Raw genomic sequence first — 22,346 nt, forward strand, 5'->3', positions numbered from 1 at the left:
GCCCGAGGCTCCCCACCGCCCCTCCTGTGTCACCGGCAGCCCCGGCCGCCCAAGCCACCCAAGCAGGCTAAAATCCACACTTCGGGACCCTCGACCCCTGGCGGGAGAGGCGGCTCTGGCGGTCCTCAGACGCGCCCTGCTGGGTGAGGAAGCCGGGGACTACGCGTGCGAGCCCTGGCGCACTGATCCCCCCACCTGGGGGTCGCGTCCACTGTCGCCGCCGAGGCTCGGCTCCCCTCTGCGCCCGCGAGGAGGGCCGAGCGAATGAAGACCGGAACCCGGCGCCGCGGCTCCCGTTTCCGGCCGGCGGGACCCGAGCGCCGCATCCAGCGCACCCGGACCGCGGCGGACGGACTCGGGTCGCTATGGCGACGCAGCCCGCCCGGAAGACGCCGAGCGGGAGATCAGGAGCGCGGGTCCCGGGGTGCGGCGGAGTGCGGCGGCCTGGACGAAGCGCGGCGAGGGCGGGCGAGCCCGGCGTAAGTTGCTGCCGGCCGGCAGGAGAGCGGCGCGGGGCCCGCCGGGTTTTCCCTGGTGGAGCTCGGGCCGCGCTGGGGCGAGACTCTCCCCACCGGGTGGTGCGTCCGCGCAGGGGTGGCGGGTTCCTCCCTGCAGGGGCGCGAGGTCCCCGCAGGGCTGGTAGGTTCCCCGCCTCCGGGGGTGCCCAGCGGCAGCCCGTGGTGCCCGGGCTGCCCCGTTCCTCGTGTGCCGGGACTTCCTGGGTTGTCAGTGCCTCCTGTGGGGACGCTGCGAGCTGTGTGTCCTGCTTCTTCCCGGGCCGCTGACCTCAGCACCTGCGAGTGTTTCCTGGAGTGACTGGTGTCCTTTACCCTTTGCATTCTGCTACTTCGGGCAGGGAAAGCAGCGCCTCGGGAGTTCACAGAATCACACTGCTCCGCTTCTTTCCGACAGAATTCCGAGCAGTGGCCACGCGTCTTTATGTGGGATCGGGATCACAGTGGGGAGACATTGATCACGGCCACCGGTGTTAGGGCACCTGGACTTGCCGTCCCCCACCCACAGGGTTCGTGTAGGCACTTGAGGGTCCTCCCTGAGGACCACAGGTGGAGGGACCTCAGCATGTCCTCCGGAGGACCTCAGCGGCAGGCGGGGACTGATCCTGGGGAGGTGGGAGGCCAGTGGCATCCACACAGGGATGGCCCTAGAGTCTTCTTTCTTACCCTGAGGTACACTTCACATCCAAGAAATTTCTGTTAAACTCTGCAGGAAACGCTGGGTTTCCTGGTCGTTCTGAAGAGCCACTGTTATTCCAGAGTTCTCCCTGGGATTTCTTCACTGCAGCTTCAGGGTCCCTGATCCAAGATGGCAGAGATGGAGTACCTGCCCACACTGCCCTCCTGGAGCTGGGGAGAGTCAGGAGTGTAGAAATGTGTTTGCGCTTCTACTTCTGGCAGCCTCAGACCTGAAATAATTATTAATGTGGCATTTGAAAAATAATTAAAAAAATTTAAGTCCTACATGGACACAATATGTTTTTTTTTTTTTTTTATGTGATGCTGAGAACGGAACCCAGTACCTCACATGTGCTAGGCAAGCGCTCTACCACTGAGCCAACAACTTCAGTCTGACAATTAATTTTTTAATTTCTTGCTTCTGCATTTATTAGTTGAAATTCTATAAGAAAGAAACTTCCCTTTTTGTATTTTTCTGTTTATTTCACTATTTTTGATGTTAGGATGGATGTTTTTATTTTTTGTTTCATGGATTATAATCTATTGCTGGCATTTATTCTAGATTGAGGCTTTAGAACCCCTTCTGTGGTTTCTGTGTCCATAGAGCATGTCCCCAAATCTTGGAGCACTTCCTGACTTTCTGGCATCACAGTCTGTCTCAGGCTCATCCTGTGTCCTTGATGTAGCTCAGAGTGCATGATTTCTGTAGGGATCCCTGGCTCCATTTGGTATATGCATGGGTCTCTGTGTGTACTGAGAACTGAGTTCACGCTGAAGCTGGTCTGTTACCACATGACTCATTCTGCTTCTCCTTACCTCTCACAGTTTGGTTCCTATTTTCTTAATATACTTACTGATTTATTCAGTCCTGGGATATACATAAAGTAGTTTCAGAATTTCTAATCCATATTCCTGTGAAAACCAGAGCTACTTACTATAGAATATAACATTTGTGTGCAGTTTTCATTTTTATGAAATGTATAGCCAAAATATAGAAGATATAATCAAAATATTTTTTCCAAAGTTGTTTTACAGTTTGCATTATTTAATTTTAATAATGTTAGATTCGGTTGTTTCTATTTCATTTAAAATCTATACAGATTTTAAGTTTCATGTTTTTTTTTTTTACCTGAAATATTTATGTGGTTCTAAAAGCCCATATAGTATTAAGTTCTTAACTCCAAGATTCAACTTCTTCTACCTCTTCTCCTCCTCCTCCTCCTCCTCCTCCTTCTTGTTTTATACAGCATATCTTTATTTTTATGTGGTGCTGAGGATGGAACCCAGTGCCTCACACCTTCTAGGAAAGTGCTCTGCCGCTGAGCCCCAGCCCCAGCCCCTTCTTTTTCATTTTATTTCTCATTTACTCACTTTTTCTTTTCTGGCAAATATAGATTCAAAGAAAACAGTGCAGCATGCCCCTCACAGGGGTGGTAATCCCTCCTCTAGTAGGTGCAGGGAGAAGAAGGGACTGGGAACCAAGTATCCCCCTGAAGGGCACATCCTCAGCCCCAGGGACCTAATTCCTCCAACTGGACCCTACTTCCCAGTTTCTTCCACTTCCCAGCAGCCTGTTGATCTATGAATCCATCAGTGGATTAATCCAGTGATGGGAGCCTCATGATCCAGTGCCTCCCCAATCCCCACCTCTGAACACTGCTGCACTGGGGACCCAGCCTTCATCACGGCAGCCTCTGCAGCCTTCCAGATTCCTCCACAGTGAGCACTTGGCAGCCAGGTGTGGTGGTCGCACCTGCAGTCCCAGCAGCTTGGAGGATCTTGAGTTCAAAGCCATCCTTGGTGACTTAGCAACACCTTGTCTCCAAATGAAATTTTTAAAAAGGCTGGGGATGTAGCTCATTGGTAGAGCAAATGTAATGCCCTGGATTTCATCTCTAGTGCTGCAAAAATAAATAGAAGAGGCGCTCGGCCCTGGGTCCCACTCCCTGCCCTGGTGATGATTTTGGCCCTGTGATGACTTACATGGCGCTATCCCGTAGACTCTTGCTACCTGGAAGAGCCAACCACCAAGCCTCTTCCTGGGTTGCTCCCATGCGCTGTGTTGGCTCTCCTGATGAAACTCCAGGCTCAGGGACAGCCCACCTGGCCCTGCCAGGGACCTCCCTGGGTTGGAGAGTTCTGGGGCTATTGCACATGCCACTCCACAGTGGCATCATCTTGGTGCTAGGGCATGTGCCAGCCTAGGGGTGACTGGACTGAGATTTTCTTTGCTGTATTTGCTAAGGAGGCTTATCTTTCAAATGGGGCCTCTGTTGCCTACACATCATTTTGGGGCCTGCAAGTTTCCCATGTGTGAGAAGTCATGGTTTTCACAAAGAATCATTTCCATCTTCCTAAAGCCAGAAATTTCTAAGAGCTTTTCAGACTCAACAGGAATACTTACAACATTCCAATTAAATTAAAGAGGGTTCAGAAGCACATTTGTTTTAGGCCGGGCGCTATGGAGGTTCGCAAGATCCAGGCCAGCCTCTGCAACTTAGTGAGGCCCTGTCTCAAAATGTAATAAGATTTTAAAAGGATTGGGGATGTAGCTCAGTGGTCGAGCACTTCTGGATTCAATCTCAGTACAGAAAGAAAAAGGCTTAGTGTTTTAAAAATGAGAAAAACCAGAGCGATGAGATGCAGGTCCTGTGTGTTTGCCTCTGACCCTGCTGGTTCTAAGACCATGTGCACCACTGGTGAAGTCCAGTTGACAGGGGTTCCCCGTCTCTGGAGGTTTCTTCTCTAGTTCCCCAGAAAACTCTGTGTAGTCCCTATTGAAAACCAAGTGCTTTCTGGGAACATCTGCTGGTTGGTTGACAGATTGGATCCAAACTGAATGGGTGATGTTTAAAGCCAGTTCATTTCAGCCTAGGCTTAGGGCTCTCCTTTGGAGATGTCTGCACAGAAGCAGGGCAGGCTGTCTGATGGGTAAGGAGGAAGAAGCACGGCACATCGGCTTCTTGCACTTGGGCCCTGAGCTCAGGGGGTCTCAAGCAGCTGGTTGATGGGGCTGGCAGAAGCTGGCTTCTTACCGGTGGATTGCACTCTCCTGTGGCCTGCAGACGCCCAGGGTCAAGATGATGCCACTGGCAGTACTTATTTTTTTTTAAATATTTTATTAGTTGTTGATGGACCTTGATTTATTTATATGTGGTGCTGAGGATCGGACCCAGTGCCTCACACATGCCAGGCCAGCGCTCTACCGCTGAGCCCCAGGCCAGTCCCTGGCAGTACTTATTGAGCTGCTCCTTCCTCTGTGTGGGTCACAGAGTCCTGGAGACAACACAGGGCAGAGGGAAGAATGGGCCTGGCCCCAGCGAGTTGAGGAGACCTCAGGGGAAGGAGTATCCCCAGTAAGAGGACCCAGGGCCTTTTAGTCAGAGCAACCTGTGTACAGAATAAAAATGTAAGCCCCGGGCTTGCTGGGAGCAGAGCTGACCGGGCAGGCAGGACTGCCCTCGGGTCTTTGTATGCTGTACCAAGGAGATTGGACTTGGTCAGAAGACAGCCAGGAGCAGAGGCCCAGCAGAACTGGATACCATGACCTGGTGTCCATACTGGAGGAGTGGCTTCTGTGGGTGGCCACCTGCATGTTGAATCGAGGAGCCTGACAGGAGCCTGGCGCAGGACAGGGCGCCTCGGGTGGTCCTCAGGAGGTGAGGCCTCAATCTGAGTCGTGGTGCTGTGGGATGACTCGGGAGACTGCCATGCCAGCCGCTCCTGTGCCTGTGCTGCTGGACTCCTGCACTGGCCCTGCACACGTGCTCCGCAGAGCGGTCACCAGGCGGAGCTGGGCAGACTGGCCAGCCAGGGCTGCTGCGCTACACTGGTCTGGGTTGGAAGGCCATGCGGCTGAGGGCAGCTGCAGCTCGGATGCAGTGGGGGCTTTCCTGGCTCTGCCTAGGCTCTGAGGGAGTGCGGTAGTGTGGGCAGAGCCCCGGGGTGGGTGGGAAGCCCTGGGCAGGTGTGTTTTAAAAAGATCCCTTTGGTAGCCACAAAAAGGTGAATGGCTCGTTCAGGTCTGAGCAAGAAGAGTGGGGGCTGAGGTGTGGGTGTGGTAAGTGCGGCAGGATGACCAAGCCCTTGGACAGGCCAGGGGAACTGAGAGGCGGAGGAAGGCGGAGGGTGGGTGCTGCTCAGGGGGTTGGTAGGGTCCCAGGAGCTGCGCTGGGCGGGCGTCTGGCAGCTCTGCAGCCCAGGGAGGCTGTGCCTGTGAGCGAGAGCTGCCCTGGCTGCCCAGCCTGGGTGGGAAAGTGCCTCTCCAGACCCCTGAGGCGCCCTGGCACCTCTGGTGATCATGGCCTGCTGACCTGCGCCTTCTGGGGGGCCTGTGTGTCTGCGGCCCCTCCCGCCCTCCTTACGGTCCGTGTCGCCAGCACTCGGCCTTCCTGGGCCCTGGGCCCTCTCCTTCTGCACAGCTGGCTCGCTCTCCTGCAGAGGGGCCCTAGATGGGCTGGGCCCTCGTTTTGCTCCCACAGCGACACCCTGTCCACATCCCACCAGGCCGGAAGTGCCCGTGCCTGTCCTCCACTGGACTGGAAGCACTTGGAGGCCATGCAGGCCCCTGTGCGCACACCAGAAAAGAGTGCCACTGGGTGTTTGTGTCCAGACAGAGTTCTCTCTGCTCAGGACCCCTGAAGGTTTGGAGCCACTAGTACCAGTTGTGAGAAACTGTCCTGTCTGCCACACGGGTGCCAGGGACCCCTATCTAGGAGGACAGTGAGGATGCTGTGCAGCCCCCACATCCCTGACCACTCCACTGCTGCCACCCAGGTTGAGCTGTCACTGCAGGGACCCCGGGCTCAAAGCCCTAAATAGTCCCTTACTATGTCCTCTCCAGGGAAATCTGTTCAGCTGCCCTTTGTGGCTCTTTGGTTACAAGGGGGACCTCCACAAAAAGTCTCCAGTTCTGATCGCGTTGCGGAGAATTGCCCTTCTTCTTTCTCATGACAGGTGCAGGAGGACAGTAGGTGGTCTCCACAGCCTTCAGAGGGTGGCTTTCTGGCTCCTGGGTCTCCGCGAGGTGTTCCCTTTCTGACTTGCTGCTCTAAACACTGTGGTCTGAGCTCGGAGAAGCCCAGGTGTTCCCACTGTCCACGGGGCACCCCCATTTCCTCGGTGAAATTGATAAAGCCCTTGTTTGATCAGTCCTGATGGTGGCGAAGGAAAGGACATGTGAGGACACAGGGAGATGGCGACTGTCTGCAAGCCAGAAAGAGAGGACTCACTCTGCCAGCACCTGATCATGGATCTCTAGCCTCAGAAATGTGACAGTAAAGTTCTGTTGTTTAAGCCCAAAAAAAAAAAATCGTGATGGTGGGTGCGGGCGAGTCTCCAGGTGCCCTGCCACCCTCAGGCCCTCAGGGTGAATGTGGTAGCAGGTCCTTGGCAGGTACAGAGACGAGAGGAAGAGGGTTTTAGAGACTTGGTGGCAGTTTGGCAAAATAGTTTTATGTTGTTGAATCTAATATTTTAAAAAATCGGACGCTAGCCAGATGTGTTACTGATTTTTGTTGTTTGTTCTTGTTACCTGTCACCTCAGGAGTGAAATGAACTTCGTGTCTCTAAAAGTCGTCTTTGTGCTGATTTCCAGGTCCCTTCTGGCCGAGTGCTGGAGTCCGTGTCCACACACACCACCCTGAGGTTCTCTGTGGCTGTTTGGCTGTTTGTTTGTTTGTTTTAATCTCCTTTAGATGTATGGACCTTTATTCTATTCGTTTATTTGCATGCGGGGCTGAGGCTCGAGCCCAGTGCCTCACACATGCTAGGCGAGCGCTCCACCCCGAGCCCCAGCCCGTTGGGGTTTGTGTCTGAGTGTCAGCTTTACTCGACCGGGCAGCGGGAGGCACTGGCCTGGGTTGCCAGCTCTCCGACTCTCCTGGGCTCCTCTGGCTCGCTGCCCGCCTGACCAGGAAGGCCTTCTGTGAATATGTCCTCATCACTTAGCTGAGAGGACCCGAGGCAGTGTTTTTAAGAAGCTGGCCCTTGCACTCTTTGAGACTGCCAGTCACCTTGCTCTGCTGGCCCTTCTGCAGTGAGAGGTCCATCAAATCAGGCGCTGTCACCGCCGTGTGCACCAGAGCTCTGCACCCTGCCTGCACACCCAGCCATGGTACCCAGGTGGGGTGCTGAGGACCTGTGTCCTGAGTCCTTTCCTTTAAGTGGCCTCAGGCCAGCAATGGGAGTCAAACCAGGAAGTCCCCAGCTCAGCAGGTTGGTGTGTCAGAAGCCACCCCTGTCTGTTGGGTGCGGGCGAGTCTCCAGGTGCTCTGCCAAGGAGCAGGCCCTCAGGGTGAATGTGGTAGCAGGTCCTTGGCAGGTACAGAGACGAGAGGAAGAGGGTTTTACAGACTTGGTAGCAGTTTGGCAAAATAGTTTTATGTTGTTGAATCTAGTATTTTAAAAAATCGGATGTTACCTGCTAGGCCAGGTAACCTAGCAAGACCTTGTCACAAAAACAAAGTGGACTTCTATAGCATGAACGTTTTTATTGTATTTTTTTGGTACCGGGGATTGAACCCAGGGGCACTTAGCCACTGAGCCACATGCCCAGCCCTTTTTAAATTTTTTATTTAGATATAGTGTCTCACTACACTTAACTGTCATGTATATCTAAAAGCAACAACAACAACAAAATGATATGCTATTCGTGTGTGTAAAAGAAAAAAAGAAATAGGGCCTCATTGAGGCTGACTTGGAACCTTCGATCCTCCTGCCTCAGCCTCCTGAGCCCCTGGGATTACAGGTGCCACCACACCTGGCCTCTTTTCTTTCTTTGCATCATTTTTTCCCCAGCATTTTATTTCTTGTTTTACCAAAATGTCAGGCCACATTGGATAGGAAATAAAAGAACAGAGATTCACTACCCTGCAGCTCAGGCCCCCAGCAACAGAGCACAGGTCGGGCAGGGAGCTGGTGCTCAGAGTCGCTGCAGCCCGGTTTCTCCACAGACAAGTGAAGTGCACACTTCACAGAGCTCCTAAGAGCCCTGCTCTCAGGGGTGTGCAAACCTTGAGATTCCCAACTTTCCTCCCTCTTCCTCTTCTGGGTTCACTGCCTCACCCCTGTTATAGGGAGGGGAGGATGGAAGCCCAGGCTGCAGGACACACCGGTCCTTGATGTCTAAGTCCAGCGCTGACAATGGCCTTGGGGCTCCCGTGCTTCAGAACCTGTGCATGACCAGACAGCTAATACCTGACCCAGAGCTTCGTCTGGCTGTGCTGACCGGGGCTCGGGGAGCACAGAGGGCATCGGGGAAGGAAAGCTGGGTCCCTTATGGCTCGCGGGCCCTGCTCCTTCTCTTTGCTGCAGCTGCTGTCATGCTGCCGTTGTGCTCAGAGAAGACCCTGAGCGAGATGCTGAGCCGCAAGGAGGAGGAGTGGCGGGTGCTGCAGGCCCGTCACTCCCAGATGCAGGAGGCAGCTCTGCAGGGTGCACAGAAGCAGCTGGAAGAGGCCCAGGGGAAGCTGCGTCGCCTGCAGGAGGACTTCCTTTACAACCTGCGGGTGCTGGAGGAGCGGGACCTGGAGCTGCAGCACTATGACGCTGCGCTTGCCCAGGCCAGGGGCCAGGAGGAGGCCCGGCAGGCAGAGGTGAGCGCGCTGAAGGTGCAGGTGGCCAGGCTGGAGCAGGAGCTGGCCAGAGAGGCCAGGCGCGCGCAGGAGCTGCAGCAGCAGCAGCAGCGGAGGGCGCAGGAGCACCGCCAGGAGCTGGAGCGCGTCCACAGGTGAGCCCCGCTGCGCCCGCCCGCACCCCGCCCCGAGCTGAGACCCCGGTTCAGGGCTCGGGCCTCAGTGGCCAGTGCCTGATGCGCAAAGGCAGGTAGGACAGGGCCTGGAAGGCCTCTTTCTGGGTTTTCACGCGGCTCTGAAGTTACCCAGGATCTGGTTCAGATACTCAGAACTTGATTCACTAACTAGAGGTCAGTGCTATTTTAATGAATCATTTAAGTCTATGATTAATGTGAAATAGATATTAATTTCGAAACTCAAGGAGCTGCTGGGCGTGGTGGCACACGCTGTGACCCCGGCAACTCCGGAGGCTGAGGCAGGAGGCTCCCAGGCTTGAAGCCACCTGGGCAACTTAGCAAGACCCTGTCTCAGAAGGAAAAATAGAAAAAAAAAAAAGCTGGGGTGTGGCCCGGGCTGAAGTGCCCCTCGGTTTAATTCTCACACCAAAAACGAATTGAACGAATGGGTAGAAGTGCTCTGCTCTTCTGTGACGTGTCCCTCCAGAGCTGGGATTCCAGGCCCAGTCCCACGCTGCCCTTCCCACCCTGGTGTCCCACTAGCATGAGTGGTAGGCCTTGTCACTGTCCCGCAGGTCCCTAGGCCTCTACTCGTTTTGTTTCTTCAAGTTTATTTTCTTTCCTTTGTTGAGATGAGGTGATTCCAAGTTCACTCGTTCTGTCCTCTGTCATATTCATTCTGCTCCTGAACTCACCCAGGGAATCATTTATCTTGGTCGTTGTACTTTTTGGTTGTCAAATTTCCATTGAATTCTTTTGTTATATCTGTTTCTCTGCTGAGATTTTCTGTGTTTTTCTTTTTTTTTTTTTTTTGATTGCTTGTTCACACCGGTGTCATCTTGGTGTTGGCCACTGGGTTTTTTTTAGGGGGGGGCGGTTTTGGTATCAGGGATTGAGCTCAGGGGCACCGGACCACCTAGCCACACCCCCAGCCCTGTTTTGTGTTTTATTTACAGGCAGGTCTCACTGAGTTGCTTAGCGCCTCGCTTTTGCTGAGGCTGGCTTTGAGCTTATAACCCTCCTGCCTCAGCCTCCCGAGCCACTGGGATTGCAGGCGTGGCCACCGTGCCTGGCGGTGTCCGCCACCGTGCCTGGCAGTGTTGGCCACTGTTGACAAAGACTTTGCCTGAGTCCTGGAAGTCAAGGGATTTGGGGTTTCCATGTTTTGCTTTCTCTCTTGCTGGCGGTCACCTGGCCAGGTGGAGTAGAGGTCCTGCTACCTCTGCCCACTGTATCCCTGTGCAAATGTGAAGCACCAGCTGCATGCGCAGGGGTGCCTGTGAGCACGTGTGGTGTGGTCTCTCAGTGCTGTGTCTGGTTACCACAGTGACAAGAACGGCGAGATCAGCCACCAGCGGGAGCAGTATGAGAATCTCAAGTGGAGGCTGGAGAGGAAGCTCGAGGAACTGGACGGCGAGCTTGCTCTGCAGAGACAGGTAGTGCCTGCTGCCCCGCTGCCCACTGCAAACCTGGGCTGCACAGGGTTCCCAGGCAGAGAGCCTGGTTCTGCCCACCGGAGGACTTCCCTTGACCACTGTCCTTCACGGACATCCCAGAGATGTCCTTATGCTGTGGCTGTCCACTTTCAGGTCATGCAGACCATCTATTGACCAGGTGCAAGCCATCCTTTTCTGGGTCGAGGGCTGATAGAGACGCCCCTGAGCCAGAGGTGCAGGCTGGGAGAGAGAAGGCAGGGCTCAGACGTGGGAGCGATGGGCATTTGGGCCGCTCCTTCCCATAACTGCCCTGTGTCTTCAGCTTGCTGGGGCCTGACCATGTGGACACCATTTCTGTTTGATGATGGTCTGTTAGTGCACGGGCCAAGCTTTCTGGCTCAGAAGGTCAGTTCGAGTGTTCGGCTCTGTGAGTCCCAGTAGCAAGCCAAGAGCTCTCTCGGAAGGAGAGCCTTTGTCTGTGGATGGCAGCAGGCCCCACTCCCCAGCCCTCAAGGCAGAGGCTGCCAAAGCCCCTGGCAGCACCCGTGTCTGCCACTCCCCTCAGGCCCCAGTGCGAGGGCTGGACACTAGGCCCAGGTGGCAGAGCCACCTCTCTTGTTCAGAGCCTTCTCCTGCTCTGGCCTCACTCAAAATGGTGACTTCAGGCTGCTCAGTAAGTGGGCAGAGTGACACTTCCAGTGGGGAGTAGGTGGCCTCAGATCTGAAGAGGTGCACTGGGCCTTCTGCCTCTTCCTTGGATGTGGGGGAAGCAGACGCAGCGACACAGCCTCCACCTGGGAAGGGGCAGCTTGGCGTGCCCCCAGGCCCCCGCAGTTCAGAGGTGCAGGCCCTGGAACTCCACTCTTCTGCCTCCCACTGGGTCCTGCAGCACAGTGCCGCCAGGGGGATGGGCCAGTGCGTCTTCAGGGAGGGGACGGTTGCCAGTTTCTGTTCTCGAGACTGAAAGGCTCAGGGGTCACTCTAGTTAAACTGGGCTCACTGGGCTGCACGAAATAACCACACAAGAGACACAAAGACCTTTTTCTTTGGGGTTGCTGTGATGGCTCCTCTGACCTTAAGGGTCCGCAGAAAGAGAGAGAGAGAGAGAGAGAGAGAGAGAGAGAGAGAGAGAGCATATACTGACCCCTTTTATTGAGGAGAAGCTATTCAAATGAGGCAAGGGGTCAGGTTTCAGGGGGCACAGTCTATCTTCATGATGTCCACTGTCAGCAGGTTGACTGACACCTGGGTAGGCCACACCCAAGGGCACAGTAAGAGGAGGGGACACACACAAGGCACTTCCATGGAAGATTCTATCCTAAACAGGGCAAGGGGTTATATTACAAAGGAACAGGTGAGTGTAGCTCCACCCATGGGGCTCTAGCAAGACACACCCATTTCTGTGACCGAGCGCCTCAGCACCCAGCTGGGGAGTGTAACTCAGTCACCGGTAAGGTTGGCCTCCCACAGACGGTGGCTGAGCGCTCTGGAGAGCCACATGCCCTCAGGTAGGAGGCCTGAAATGTGTGGTTAAGAGAAGACGGGTTGTGACTTGTGAGTTACAGGGTTCCTCAGTGGTGCCACGGTCACCTCCAAAGAAGCTCCATCCAGGGCTGGTTCCCACTGGCAGGCGGGCAGGCAGGCAGGCGCTGCCCCCTGGCATTTGGCTTCCCAGGCTGCCCACCTGCAGAAGAAACGCTTAGGCCAAGCAGGCACATTCTGGTGGTCTCTTACAGACCCCTACATAGTTCCTATCCCTTGAGGTGGCAGCCCGTCCCTGGAAGCAGGAAAAGGGGACGCGCTGACACATGCAGGGGGTCTCTCCTGGGTAGTGTCAGCCCAGGGCGGCTCTGGGGTGGCCTGTGATGACGCCCCACCGTCAGTCTCCACTATCAAGTGGGGGTCTCCCATGCTGGCCAGCCTGCCATGCTGTCTCTGACCTCAGAAGCTCTTGGTGTGGTCATGGGTGGGTCAGGGTGGAATTTATCCAGTGAGGATGACGGTTCTTGTCCTCAACTCTGAAGTGAGGTGGTGGTACTGGGAGGTCTGTCACCTTGGTCATACATGCAAGCTGCGGTCTCTGGAGGAAGGAAGTCTTTGCCCGTTGGTCAGTCGCAGGCGAGGAGCCACTGGAGGAGGCACCAGATGATTACTGATTTATTCATTCATATAACAAGCTTTTTTTGCTTTTTAAACACAAACTACATGCCTGGAGGTCTCCCATGTTCTGGAGTTGAGTGTGAACCCCTGGACGTGCCTGGACTCACCTGTCTTCACAGAGCAGGCTGACACTGAAGTGTAGGTGACCCCCTGAGCCTCTGCAGCATCTGTCGCCCTGGCCTGGCCAACGGCATTGCCTTCTGCGGACACAGGGAAGGCTCAGGAGTGCCAAGGTGGGGTGGCACACAACTTCTGAACAGGGCAGTCAGAAAGGCCCCCTGAGAGCTGCAGGGTGGCTCAGGGGGAGGGAGGCAGGCGCTTCCAAGCTGGGACCTCGAAGGGAGCCGTCAAGCCCAGGAGCACGGAGGTGGAGGCAGGCCTGCAGGCCTCAGGCCTTTGTGAGGATGACCTGAGAAGTTGCTGGTTTGAGCAGAGCAGTGTGAGTCGCCCAGCTCAAGGACAGCAGGCTGCGGCAGAAGTAGCTGGTGGGGTGCTGGGAGGGCCCAGGGGATGGGGCCGTGCTGGCAAGGACAGGGTGCACCAACAGGGGAAACCAGGGGACGTCGCACAAGTTGGGCTGAGTGGCGGTGCCAGAGCCTGGTCAGACAGGCTGGTGTGGCGTCCCAGGAGAGGACCGTGCAGGGAGCAGCTTGAGGTGGGCTGGGATGGCCCACAAGGGGAGCCTGGCTGTGGTTCTGTCTGGGCCGGGGAGGCACAGTGGTGTGGGTCTCCTGCACCCTAGTGGCCACAGCCTGTCTGTCCAGATGTGGCCCCTGTGTGTGGGCCCTTGCAGGAGCTAGGACTGTTTCCTGCCCGTTTCACTTGGCTCAGGTACACTCAGGGTGTACTGCTGCTGGCGCAGGGTTGCCCCTGCGTTGCCAGGTGGTCATGTGCATCCTGCCTGCCAGGGCAGAGGGTACTTAGCACGGTGGGAGCAGACAGAAGCCTCCCTCCAGGGCACTGAGTTTGGTGGGAGTGGGAGGTCCTCAGGGAGGCTCGGTGGGCAAGCTCTTGAGGGTCCCTGTGCTCTCAGTCTCAGTCCTTGAGCAGCGAGTGCTCCATCTACACCCAGGGCCTTCCCTCTGCGCCGAGCAAAACCCAGCGAAAGGGCACAGTAGCCATGTCGCAGTGTCTGAGTCCCTGCTCTGATGTCCTAAGGGTGCCTGGCGCTGGGTAATGTGTGAGGAAATGAGGTTCCCTTGGCTCACGATTGACGTGGCTGGAGGCTCCACAGCCTGACACTGGCATCTGGAGAAGCCCTCTGGCTGGTCACAACATGTTGGCAAAATCAACAGGGGACATGAGCAGAAGGGGCATGTGGTCAACCGGGAAGCAAGAGACCAGGGCAGGCCAGGCTTGTCCTCTACAAAGGACCTGTAGGAGCCAGTCCCTGCCTGTGAGAGCTGTGGCAGCCCTCTGAGGGCCCCAGGCACTCATCATCCAGAGGCCACCCCAGTGCTGCCGCAGTGCGGCTCAGGCTTCCAGCACATGGGTGAGTGGGGGCAGGCCACATTCAGACTGTACACCCTCCCGGCACTGGCCTTTGAGTTGTTCGTGCAAACACTTGTGTCCCAGTGCGCTGTGGCAGGAGGTCCAGGCGGTGGCCATGGCCCACCAGTGCTCCCCCATGGGCCCCTGACTTCTCAGTGGCAGCTGAGGGCTGTGTCCACCTACCCTGACCTAGATGTGCTGGCCCCGCTGTCCTTTCAGTGTGAGTCCTTTTTGTTTCAGGAACTGCTGCTGGAATTCGAGTCTGAAATGCAGAAGAGGGAGCATGAGTTCCGACTGCAGGCTGATGGCATGAGCAGTGTGGTGTTGTCCCATGAGCTCAAGGTACTGCACCTCTGCCTGGGAAAGCTGTCCTCATCAGCAGGGATACCTCTTCCTGAGTGGCGGGCGACTTCTGCCCTGCGAGCCAGACAGCTCACTCAAAGACTGCAGCAGGCTCTGTGGTGCCGCCTCCGTCAGTCTCTCCATCTCAGTCCAGCAACCTGAAGCCTTGAGAGGGTGCCCTCCCTCCACTGTCAGCTCCCAGCCTCCTGCAGCCTGCCCTGCTGTCGGCCTTCTCAACGTGGGCTGGTGGGGGTCTCCCCACTTTACCGCAAGCCTTGGAAGCCAAGGCTCAGGGGGTCAGGGCCTGCCTGGAGCTAGCAACTGATGCATGGCCCAGCTGCAGCCATAGCCTTGCTTGGGGGCAGAGTGCGGCTGCCACTGTGTGCACACAGACTAAGCACCCCGGACAGTGCCAGGACACAGCTCACCTCGAGGAGTGAACACAAGGGCCAGCTTGAGTGCCCCTGCTGCGGGAACAGTAGGTGGCTCTTGGCCTGGCCCCTGCTGCTCAGGCACAGGGCCTATCCCCAAGTCTCCCAGACCCCCACTCCCACCCCGGAGGCTCAGTACCAAGTTCTCAGCCAGAGCCCAGAGCTGTCTGGGGCTTGAGGCCAGGGCTGCCACACAGGGATCCTCACGAGGCTGCTTTGGGGGTCTCTAAGCCTAAAGAGAGAAGAGGTAGGCCGTATGGATGTCCTGGGTGCTATGATGGGGCCGGGCTCACAGGTGAGGACCCTGAGGTGCCTGCTCTCAGCTCTGTCTGCTGCATAAGGTAGCACACCTCAAGTACCTGCCACATAAGAGGGTTGCCTATGTGGACACTGCTGCCCCGGCCTGGCAGCCACCCTGGCCCAACAGCTGCCCTCACACTCGTCTTGTACAGGTGGGAGGGAGGCCAGGGCTCATCTGAGCAGCACTCAGAGGGGCCCGAGGGTGGACTGTGAGCAGCACTGACTTCCTTGCTCTGTGTTCGATTTCAGTATCTGAATGAGGATCAAGTTCTGTGTTGAGAAATGAGTAGTCTCAGTTGGTCAGGTGCAGGTGGGCAGGGGAGGGGGCCCTCAGAGGTCCTGGGTGTCTCTGTGTTCTCGTCGGGATGGCATGAGGACCTTCTTCCTGTTTGCTGCTGCCCTCTCCTGGTGAAGCAGCCGTTTACCTCTGGAGTCTCGGTTTATTCCAGTTGCATCCTCCTTTTGAGTGTTCACATGTTTCGTTGACACACGGTGTAGTGTGACGTGTGTGGTCACACAGGGAGGTTGGCACGTCTCCACCTCAGGCGCCTGTTGCCTCCAGTGGTGGGGACCTTCAGGCCCGCTGCGTTCACTGCTCTGAAACGTCCAGGTGGCGGTTATCAGCACAGCCACGCAGCACTGGAGAGAGTGCAGTCCTTCCTCCTCCTGTCCCGCTGCCCGCCTCTGAACTTGTGAAGTCTTCCTCAGGTTAAGCTACTGAGCAAAGAGCTGGGGGCTCTGAAGGAAGCAGGGGCCCAGGCAGCAGAGTGTCTGCAGAGAGCCGAGACGGCCAACGCCGAGCTGGAGAAGCAGTTGCAGGGCCGCGCCTGGGAGCTGCGGGACCTGGAAGCCCTGAAGGACGCCCGGTGGGTGGCCCTCCTCCTCCCGGGCAGCGGGCAGCGGGCAGCGTGCCTGCTGGGCTGGACCCCTGGGTCTGCCCTTCGCTGGCTCCAGGCCAGGTCCTGCTAGCTCCTTACCTGTTCTTGCTGTCACCTCTGTTTAGGATAAAGGACTTGGAGGATAAGCTTCACTCTGTGCAGCTGACCAGGAAGAAAGAAGAGGAGATCTTCGAGAGGAAGTGAGCCTCTCTGCGTGTCGGAGCCAGGTCACACAGCTGAGCCAGCCCTCCGGGAGCAGGCCACAGCAGAGCACGTGTCCCCCGTGGAGTGGCTGCCGGGGCCTGGCTCAGCGTAGAGATGCCCTGAGCATGCTGGAGGTCCAGGGCTTGACCCCAGCACTGGAGACACTTCAGAACACTTGCAAAGCCTCAGTTGAAAGTTAGCTTTTGAAACCTGGAAATTTTACTGACCAGCTCATCAGTTTTAGTTTATAGCTACAGATGACCTTTTTTTTTTTTTGTGGTGCTGGGGATTGAACCCAGGGCCTTGTGCATACAAGGCAAGCACTCTACCAACTGAGCTATATCCCCAGCCCCAGTATCTCAAAATGTAAAAGGGAACAGGTCACTGTGAGCCACACCTGTAATCCCAGATGCTTAGGAGGCTGAGGCAGGAGGATTTACATTCAAGCACAACCTGGGCAACTTAATGAAAAATTGGAAAAGGATGGGGTGCAAGCTCAGTGGTAGAGCGCTTGCCTAGCACATGTGAGGCCCTGATTTCAGTCTCCAGAACCACAATAAAAGAAAGAAACCTTGTTTGGTTACTCTTCCAAATGCACCTAGGGACATCTAAACACACGGTGACCTGGCACCTGCCTCGCTGATTCAGAAAGCACCCACGGCTTTCCTCTTGCACCCTACACCATGCCCTTCATCCTTGGACCCCCGCTCCCAATCCTTGGACCCATGCTCCCAATCCTCATAGGAATTACTTGAATATATTTTTTATGCTGGTAAAAATTTGTAATCAATCACCCTAATAATATTTAAAGTAAAACTCAAACTTGCTGGGGTCACCAGGTGCTGACCTTGTGAAGGGTTTCTAAATTAAGGTATAATTATTAGTCTGCAGTCCACAAGACCACACCGTTCATCATAAGATCAGTAACTACTAAGTGGGATGCACAGCACCGTGGGAGCGCCTTCCTACTGAGGTGCGTGGACTCCCCAGCCAGCCTGCGTGCCTGGCTGAGGCCTGGTCCCTGCAGGGCTGGCAGAGCCGAGTGGGTCCCACCTCCTTCCAGGTTATGCACCAGACACCTAGTGACCTCCAGCAAGAATGGTGGCAGACGACCCGTCTGCTGATGAGTTGAGGGGCTCCTCACCTTGGTGACTGCAGAGAGCAGGTGGGGACCTGCTCACCAAGGGTTAGCAGGACCCTTCACTGGCCAGTTAGGAGATTGTGTGAGAAGCCCCAGCCAGACTCCGCCCGGCCCCTCGCCCCCATGCTGCTGCTGCTGCTGCTGCTCTGCTGGGAGGCACCTGGAATGCCCAGGGGCTGGTGGGGGGGAGGGCCAAAGCCTGCTGCCCGAGGGCACCAGCCGAGCTCTGGGGAGACGGAGTGCCTTTGCCTCCTCAGGAATTATGCCATCGCCGACCTCAGACTGGCAGACTGGGTCTCAGAGTAGGGAACACATCCCCAGTCGGCAAACTGGCAAAGCATGTCCTTGCTGGGACACAGGGTCCTGCCAGGCGTGTGCTGCAGGCCGCCCCTCGCCAGTGCCTTTATGGCATTTGGGGTGATGTCGAGGGGCCTCCAAATCGCCAGACGGAGCTTGCAGCCTGTTAGGAAAGCAGGCTTTCCTAACGACGGACTCTCAGGGCCACTGAGCAGCAGGGCACCGCAGCGCTGGCGGCTAATGTCTGCGCTTTGCCCCCGGTGGTCCCGGAGCTGTGGTGGTGGAGCCAGGTGTGTGCTTTACGCCTCTGACCTGGGGCGCTCAGGAGTGTCTGTGCCATGTGGGAGGAGTGGTAACGAATGTCCCCAGCAGCAGTCACCACCTCAGGGACAAGGTGCAGCCGTGACCGTGGTCTGGGGAAGGCTGCTGAGTGCAGCTCTGGGTGACACACGGTGGGCCCTTCCCTGTGGTTCAGGCACGAGGAGCTTGACCGTTTGGCCAGGGAGAGGGACGCGATGCTGGTGGCTGTGAAGGGCACACATGCGGAGCAGCTGCGGGCACTGGAGGCCAGGGTACTAGAGCTGCAGGCCCATGGTGAAGCCCTGGAGGTGCAGCTGCGCAGGGCGGAGTGGACTCAGGCTGACGCCGCCAGGGAGAAGGACGCTGTCATTGACAGGTGAGCTTACAGCTTGCTGCTGCCTCCACCCAAGGGGTGCTGGGGCCCTGGGGTGTTGGGCTCCCGGGTGGGCTCCTGCCACCTCACACAGAGGGAGGTGGGCCTGCAGCTGGTGGGTGACTTCTGTAGCTGCCAGGTCATTTTTCTTAATGATTCTTCTGTCATTTCTGTTTGCTTGTTTGATTGATGGATTGCAGTACTGGGGATTGAACCCAGGAATGCTCTACTACAGAGCTTCATCCCAGGAACACCCCCACCACCGCTGATGTTTAGTTACGGATGGACACAATACCTTTATTTTATTTATTTATTTTTATGCAACGCTGAGGATCAAATCCAGTGCCTCGTACATGCTAGGCAAGCGCTCTACCATGGAGCTAAAACCCCAGCCCCATCCTAGCCCTCCTTGCTAAGTTGCTTAGGACTTGGCTAAGTTGCTGAGGCTGGCCTTGAACTTGCGATCCTCCTGCCTCAGCCTTCTAAGTTGCTGGGGTGACAGGCACGTGCCACTGTGCAGGGCTCAGTTTTTTCCCATATGTAGTTTCTGTGTGCATAAGTGTGCATTTATCATTTGTGGTAAAGTATGCACAATAAAATTTGTCATTTAAGAAAATTTACAGGCTGGGGATGTGGCTCAAGTGGTAGCACGCTCGCCTAGCATGCGTGAGGCACTGGGTTCGATTCTCAGCACCACATAAAAACAAAATAAAGATATTGTATCCAACTAAAAAATAAATATTAAAAAAATAAATGAAAAATTAAAAAACTTATTATTTTCAGCCAGGTGTGGTGGTGCACACTTGTAATCCCAGCTACTCAGGAGGCTGAGGCAGCGGATCAAGAGTCTGAGGTTATGTGGCTGGAGTTGTGGCTCAGCGGTAGAGCGCTCGCCTAGCTTGTGCGAGGCCCTGGGCCCTGGGTTCCATCCTCAGCACCATATAAAAATCATGAATAGAATAAAGGTATTTAAAAAAGAGAGAGAGTTTGAGGTCAGCCTGGGTAACTTGGTGATGCCTGGACTCAAAATAAAGAAGGCTGTGGATATGGCTCAGTGGTAGAGCACCCCTGGGTTCAGTCCCCAGGATCAAAAAAAAAAAATAGACATACAACATGAACCATCTTAGTGACTTGAGGGTCACAGCTCGTGGTCAGTAAGGCGGGCTTGTCCTCTGTATGGCAGCACCGCGTGTCATCCACCTGTTGCTTAACATGTGGGTCCTTTCCACCTTTAGCTCTGTGTCTTTCTGGGACTCTGCCCAGGTGTGCAGCTGCAGCTCGCGTGACCCTGCGCTTACCTTTGGAGTCACCCCTTTCGGTTTCCACAGGGCTGTCTTCTCCCCACCAGCGTGCACATTGTTTCCACTGAGCCCAGTTCCTTTCTGATATTCAAGCCAAGCCGTGGCAGGTTAGCAGCTCTGTCCAGTTGTGCCCAGTTTCCAGGGAGAGGTGTCTCCAAGGAAGCCATTGCGGTGACCCTTGGACACCATGTTCACAGAGACATTGAGGACCCATAAGGCATTCGCTGATGCTTAGAACCTCTTGGGACTTCTCTTTTGTGCCGAGCATTCTCTGCTCAGTTGTATTCTTAGTTGAGAGGAAGATGCCTCTTGGGACTGTGAGACGCAGGGTGGGGGCTGCGCAGGAGAACCTCCCCGGGTGTGCCTCTCCCTGTTCCCAGTCAAGTTCAAGCAGCAGTCAGGGGGACGCCTGGCACTGAACCCAGCAACCTGGGACTATGCTGTGTGCTCCTGCAAGGTGTCCTATGGAGCCTTGTCTTAGGCTCAGTCTGAAATTGTGTGTCGCATGTCCTCGTGTGTGAGCTGCTGTGCTGGGCATAGCTAGGGCTGCAGAAATGCGGTGGCTGGACAGGGCCACCTCCAGCGGGTGGCCTTGCAGGACACATCCCTATGTACTATGTTCAGCAATGTCTGGTAGCTGGGCTGGCTGGCTGGCAGTCCTTCTGGGTAGAACCGTCGCCTGGGTCCAGGTGGGGACGTGGGCTCTGGTGTTCCTGAAGAGCTGATGTGCAGAAGTGCTGAGGGGTGGAGGGGGACAAGTGGCAAGCACACCGCATCCCCGGGCCTTCCGTCCAGGCTCCGTGAAGACGCAGCTGCTCTCAAAGCCAGCTGGGACGCCCAGGTCACTCAGATGTCCAAGGAGGCCATCGCCAAAGACCTTCAGGTTCAGACACTGCGGGAAGAGGAGGTGAAGCTCAAGGCACAGTTGGCCCGACGCCAGCAGGATGTGGCCAGGTAATGTCCCCAGGGCAGCCATTTCTGTGAGCGCCTGCTGCAGGCAGGAACCACTCCAGTCCTGAGGAGTCCAGCTGCACAGCCCAGTCCTGGCCTGGCCTTCTTTGAGGAGAAACGAGAAAGCAGAAAACAGTGTGGTAGTGAGGGGCTGAGGAGGGTGGCAGGGCGTGCCCAGGGCCACGCGGGGGCCTCCTCCAGCAGCAGAGCCGAGCAGGCCTGAGCCCAGGGTTCTGTGCGGGCCTTGCCTGTGTCCTTGGCGTGCTGGTTAGGGTCCTGGGGTTCCTCCAGCTTTCCACTGGGTGCTCTTCTCTGTAGTTTGTAAGGTCAGCTTCACAGAGAGCAACTCGGATGTAGTGGACGTGCCCACTCCAACTGCACAGCTGTGTGGCCTGTCACCGCCACACAGCCACCCCAGGCTCCTCAGCCCCCACGGTGGGCTCTGTCTGCAGAGGAGCAGCCTGGTCCGAGTTCCCGGCGCTGGAGTCCACGGCGCTGGGCTTGTATCTGGCTTCTTTGACTTAGCACCCTCTTTTGAGAGGAGTGGGTGTTGCAGGCACAGGCTGTGCTTCTCTCTGCGGAAGTGTCCGAGGCACACGATTCGCTTCCCCTTTTCCCTTTTCTGTTTTTCCGACGTCCACTTGGTGACTTGTGTCCGTCCATTTCACCTGGCTGTTACCTTGAAGGCACAAGACTGCCCATGGTGGCCCTTTATTATGCTTTGAATACATGGGAGGTGAGTGTCAGCCGCGCTCGTCTGGGTACCGGTTTCCAGTTTCTCTTTCCTCTCCCTCAGCCTACTCGAGGGCTGCTGATCTGTCAGTCTTTGTTTTTGTCTTAACCTTCTCACTGTTGTTCTCTTTCCAGTTTCATGGCGCTCGCTCTGTCCGTTTCCTTGGGTTCGTTTGGCTTGCTGTGTTTCCCATGGACCCTGATGGCAGGAGCCGACGGCAGTTCTGAGCACCCTCTGGGGCTGGAGTAGAGCTCAGCTGCACCCCACGGTTCTGACGCCGCGCAGACGCGGTGTGGTGGCTCGCATTCTGTGTCTCCGCAGTTCAGGAAGGGTGGCCTCCTTTCCCATCACTCTGAGGTTTCTGAGCGCCCTTTTCTTCTGTTTCTAGTCTGATCTGCTTGCTCCCCTCTGCTCCTCGGTCTTGTGGCTTTGAAACCTGCTCCGGCCCAGTGACTAGCCCCTTGGAGAAGGCTCAGTCCTTGTAGGTTCAGGCAGAGAACTGCACACAGGCCCTGGGGCGGGGGCGCCTTCTGTCTCTGGTGTCCTCATGGCCATCTTCTGGCCAGCAGCTGAGAGAGGCCCGGAAATCTGTAGCTGTGACTGGATCCCCTTTCCACCGTCGCCGCAGCCACTGGAGTAAAGTTCTTGGCCAAGCGAGGGCACTCGGCGTCGTCCTGGCTTCTCGACAGCTGGCCTTTCTCTGGTAGAACCAGCTCCTCACCTGGACGGTGGTCTCTGCCCTGCACACTGCCGGCGTCCGGCGCAGGCCCCCCTCGTGCCACACAGGCCTGTCTCTGCTCTGCCGCGCTGGCGGCAGCTGGGGCTCGGTCCTGCTGCTGCTCGCCTGCTGCCCTCACAGGGTCCGGACAGCGCAGCTTTTTGTCTGTTAGGGTCACCCCTTCTCTTCCTGTATACCTGGAACTTGTCTCCTGAGTGTGACCACCCTTCGCGGCGTTGGGTTTTCTCAGTGTTGGGTGATCTTTGACATCTGCCCATCTGCCATCTGCAGACATGTTGTTGGCCATCTGCAGATGCCGTTTCTCCTCCGAGTCTTGAAGCCCGTGG

The 22,346-nt window shown here is 56.2% G+C and overlaps 1 protein-coding gene across 6 annotated transcripts in view; it reads left to right on the plus strand.

Annotated features, from left to right (window-relative positions):
* Nucleotides 1-339: 339 nt before the first annotated feature.
* Nucleotides 340-22,346, plus strand: part of Ccdc57 (coiled-coil domain containing 57) — an 88,335-nt gene continuing 66,328 nt past the window's right edge. For 4 of the 6 annotated variants that reach the window (XM_046463218.2, XM_058585231.1, XM_058585232.1 and 1 more), the window contains exons 1-8: nucleotides 341-479; nucleotides 8,508-8,922; nucleotides 10,271-10,379; nucleotides 14,271-14,372; nucleotides 15,812-15,969; nucleotides 16,107-16,181; nucleotides 18,099-18,299; nucleotides 20,393-20,551. In XM_046463218.2, the coding sequence (XP_046319174.1) occupies nucleotides 8,516-8,922; nucleotides 10,271-10,379; nucleotides 14,271-14,372; nucleotides 15,812-15,969; nucleotides 16,107-16,181; nucleotides 18,099-18,299; nucleotides 20,393-20,551 (1,211 nt within the window). In that variant the 5' untranslated portion in view covers nucleotides 341-479; nucleotides 8,508-8,515. Of the gene's footprint in view, nucleotides 480-8,507; nucleotides 8,923-10,270; nucleotides 10,380-14,270; nucleotides 14,373-15,811; nucleotides 15,970-16,106; nucleotides 16,182-18,098; nucleotides 18,300-20,392; nucleotides 20,552-22,346 lie in introns of all 6 variants that reach the window. The other 2 variants (XM_046463219.2, XM_046463220.2) reach the window with 1 other exon arrangement.

This window comes from Marmota monax, unplaced genomic scaffold (assembly GCF_021218885.2).
Source record: "Marmota monax isolate L192 unplaced genomic scaffold, Marmota_monax_Labrador192_F-V1.1 WCK01_AAM20220418_F8-fsc00220, whole genome shotgun sequence".
Taxonomy (NCBI): Eukaryota; Metazoa; Chordata; class Mammalia; order Rodentia; family Sciuridae; genus Marmota; species Marmota monax.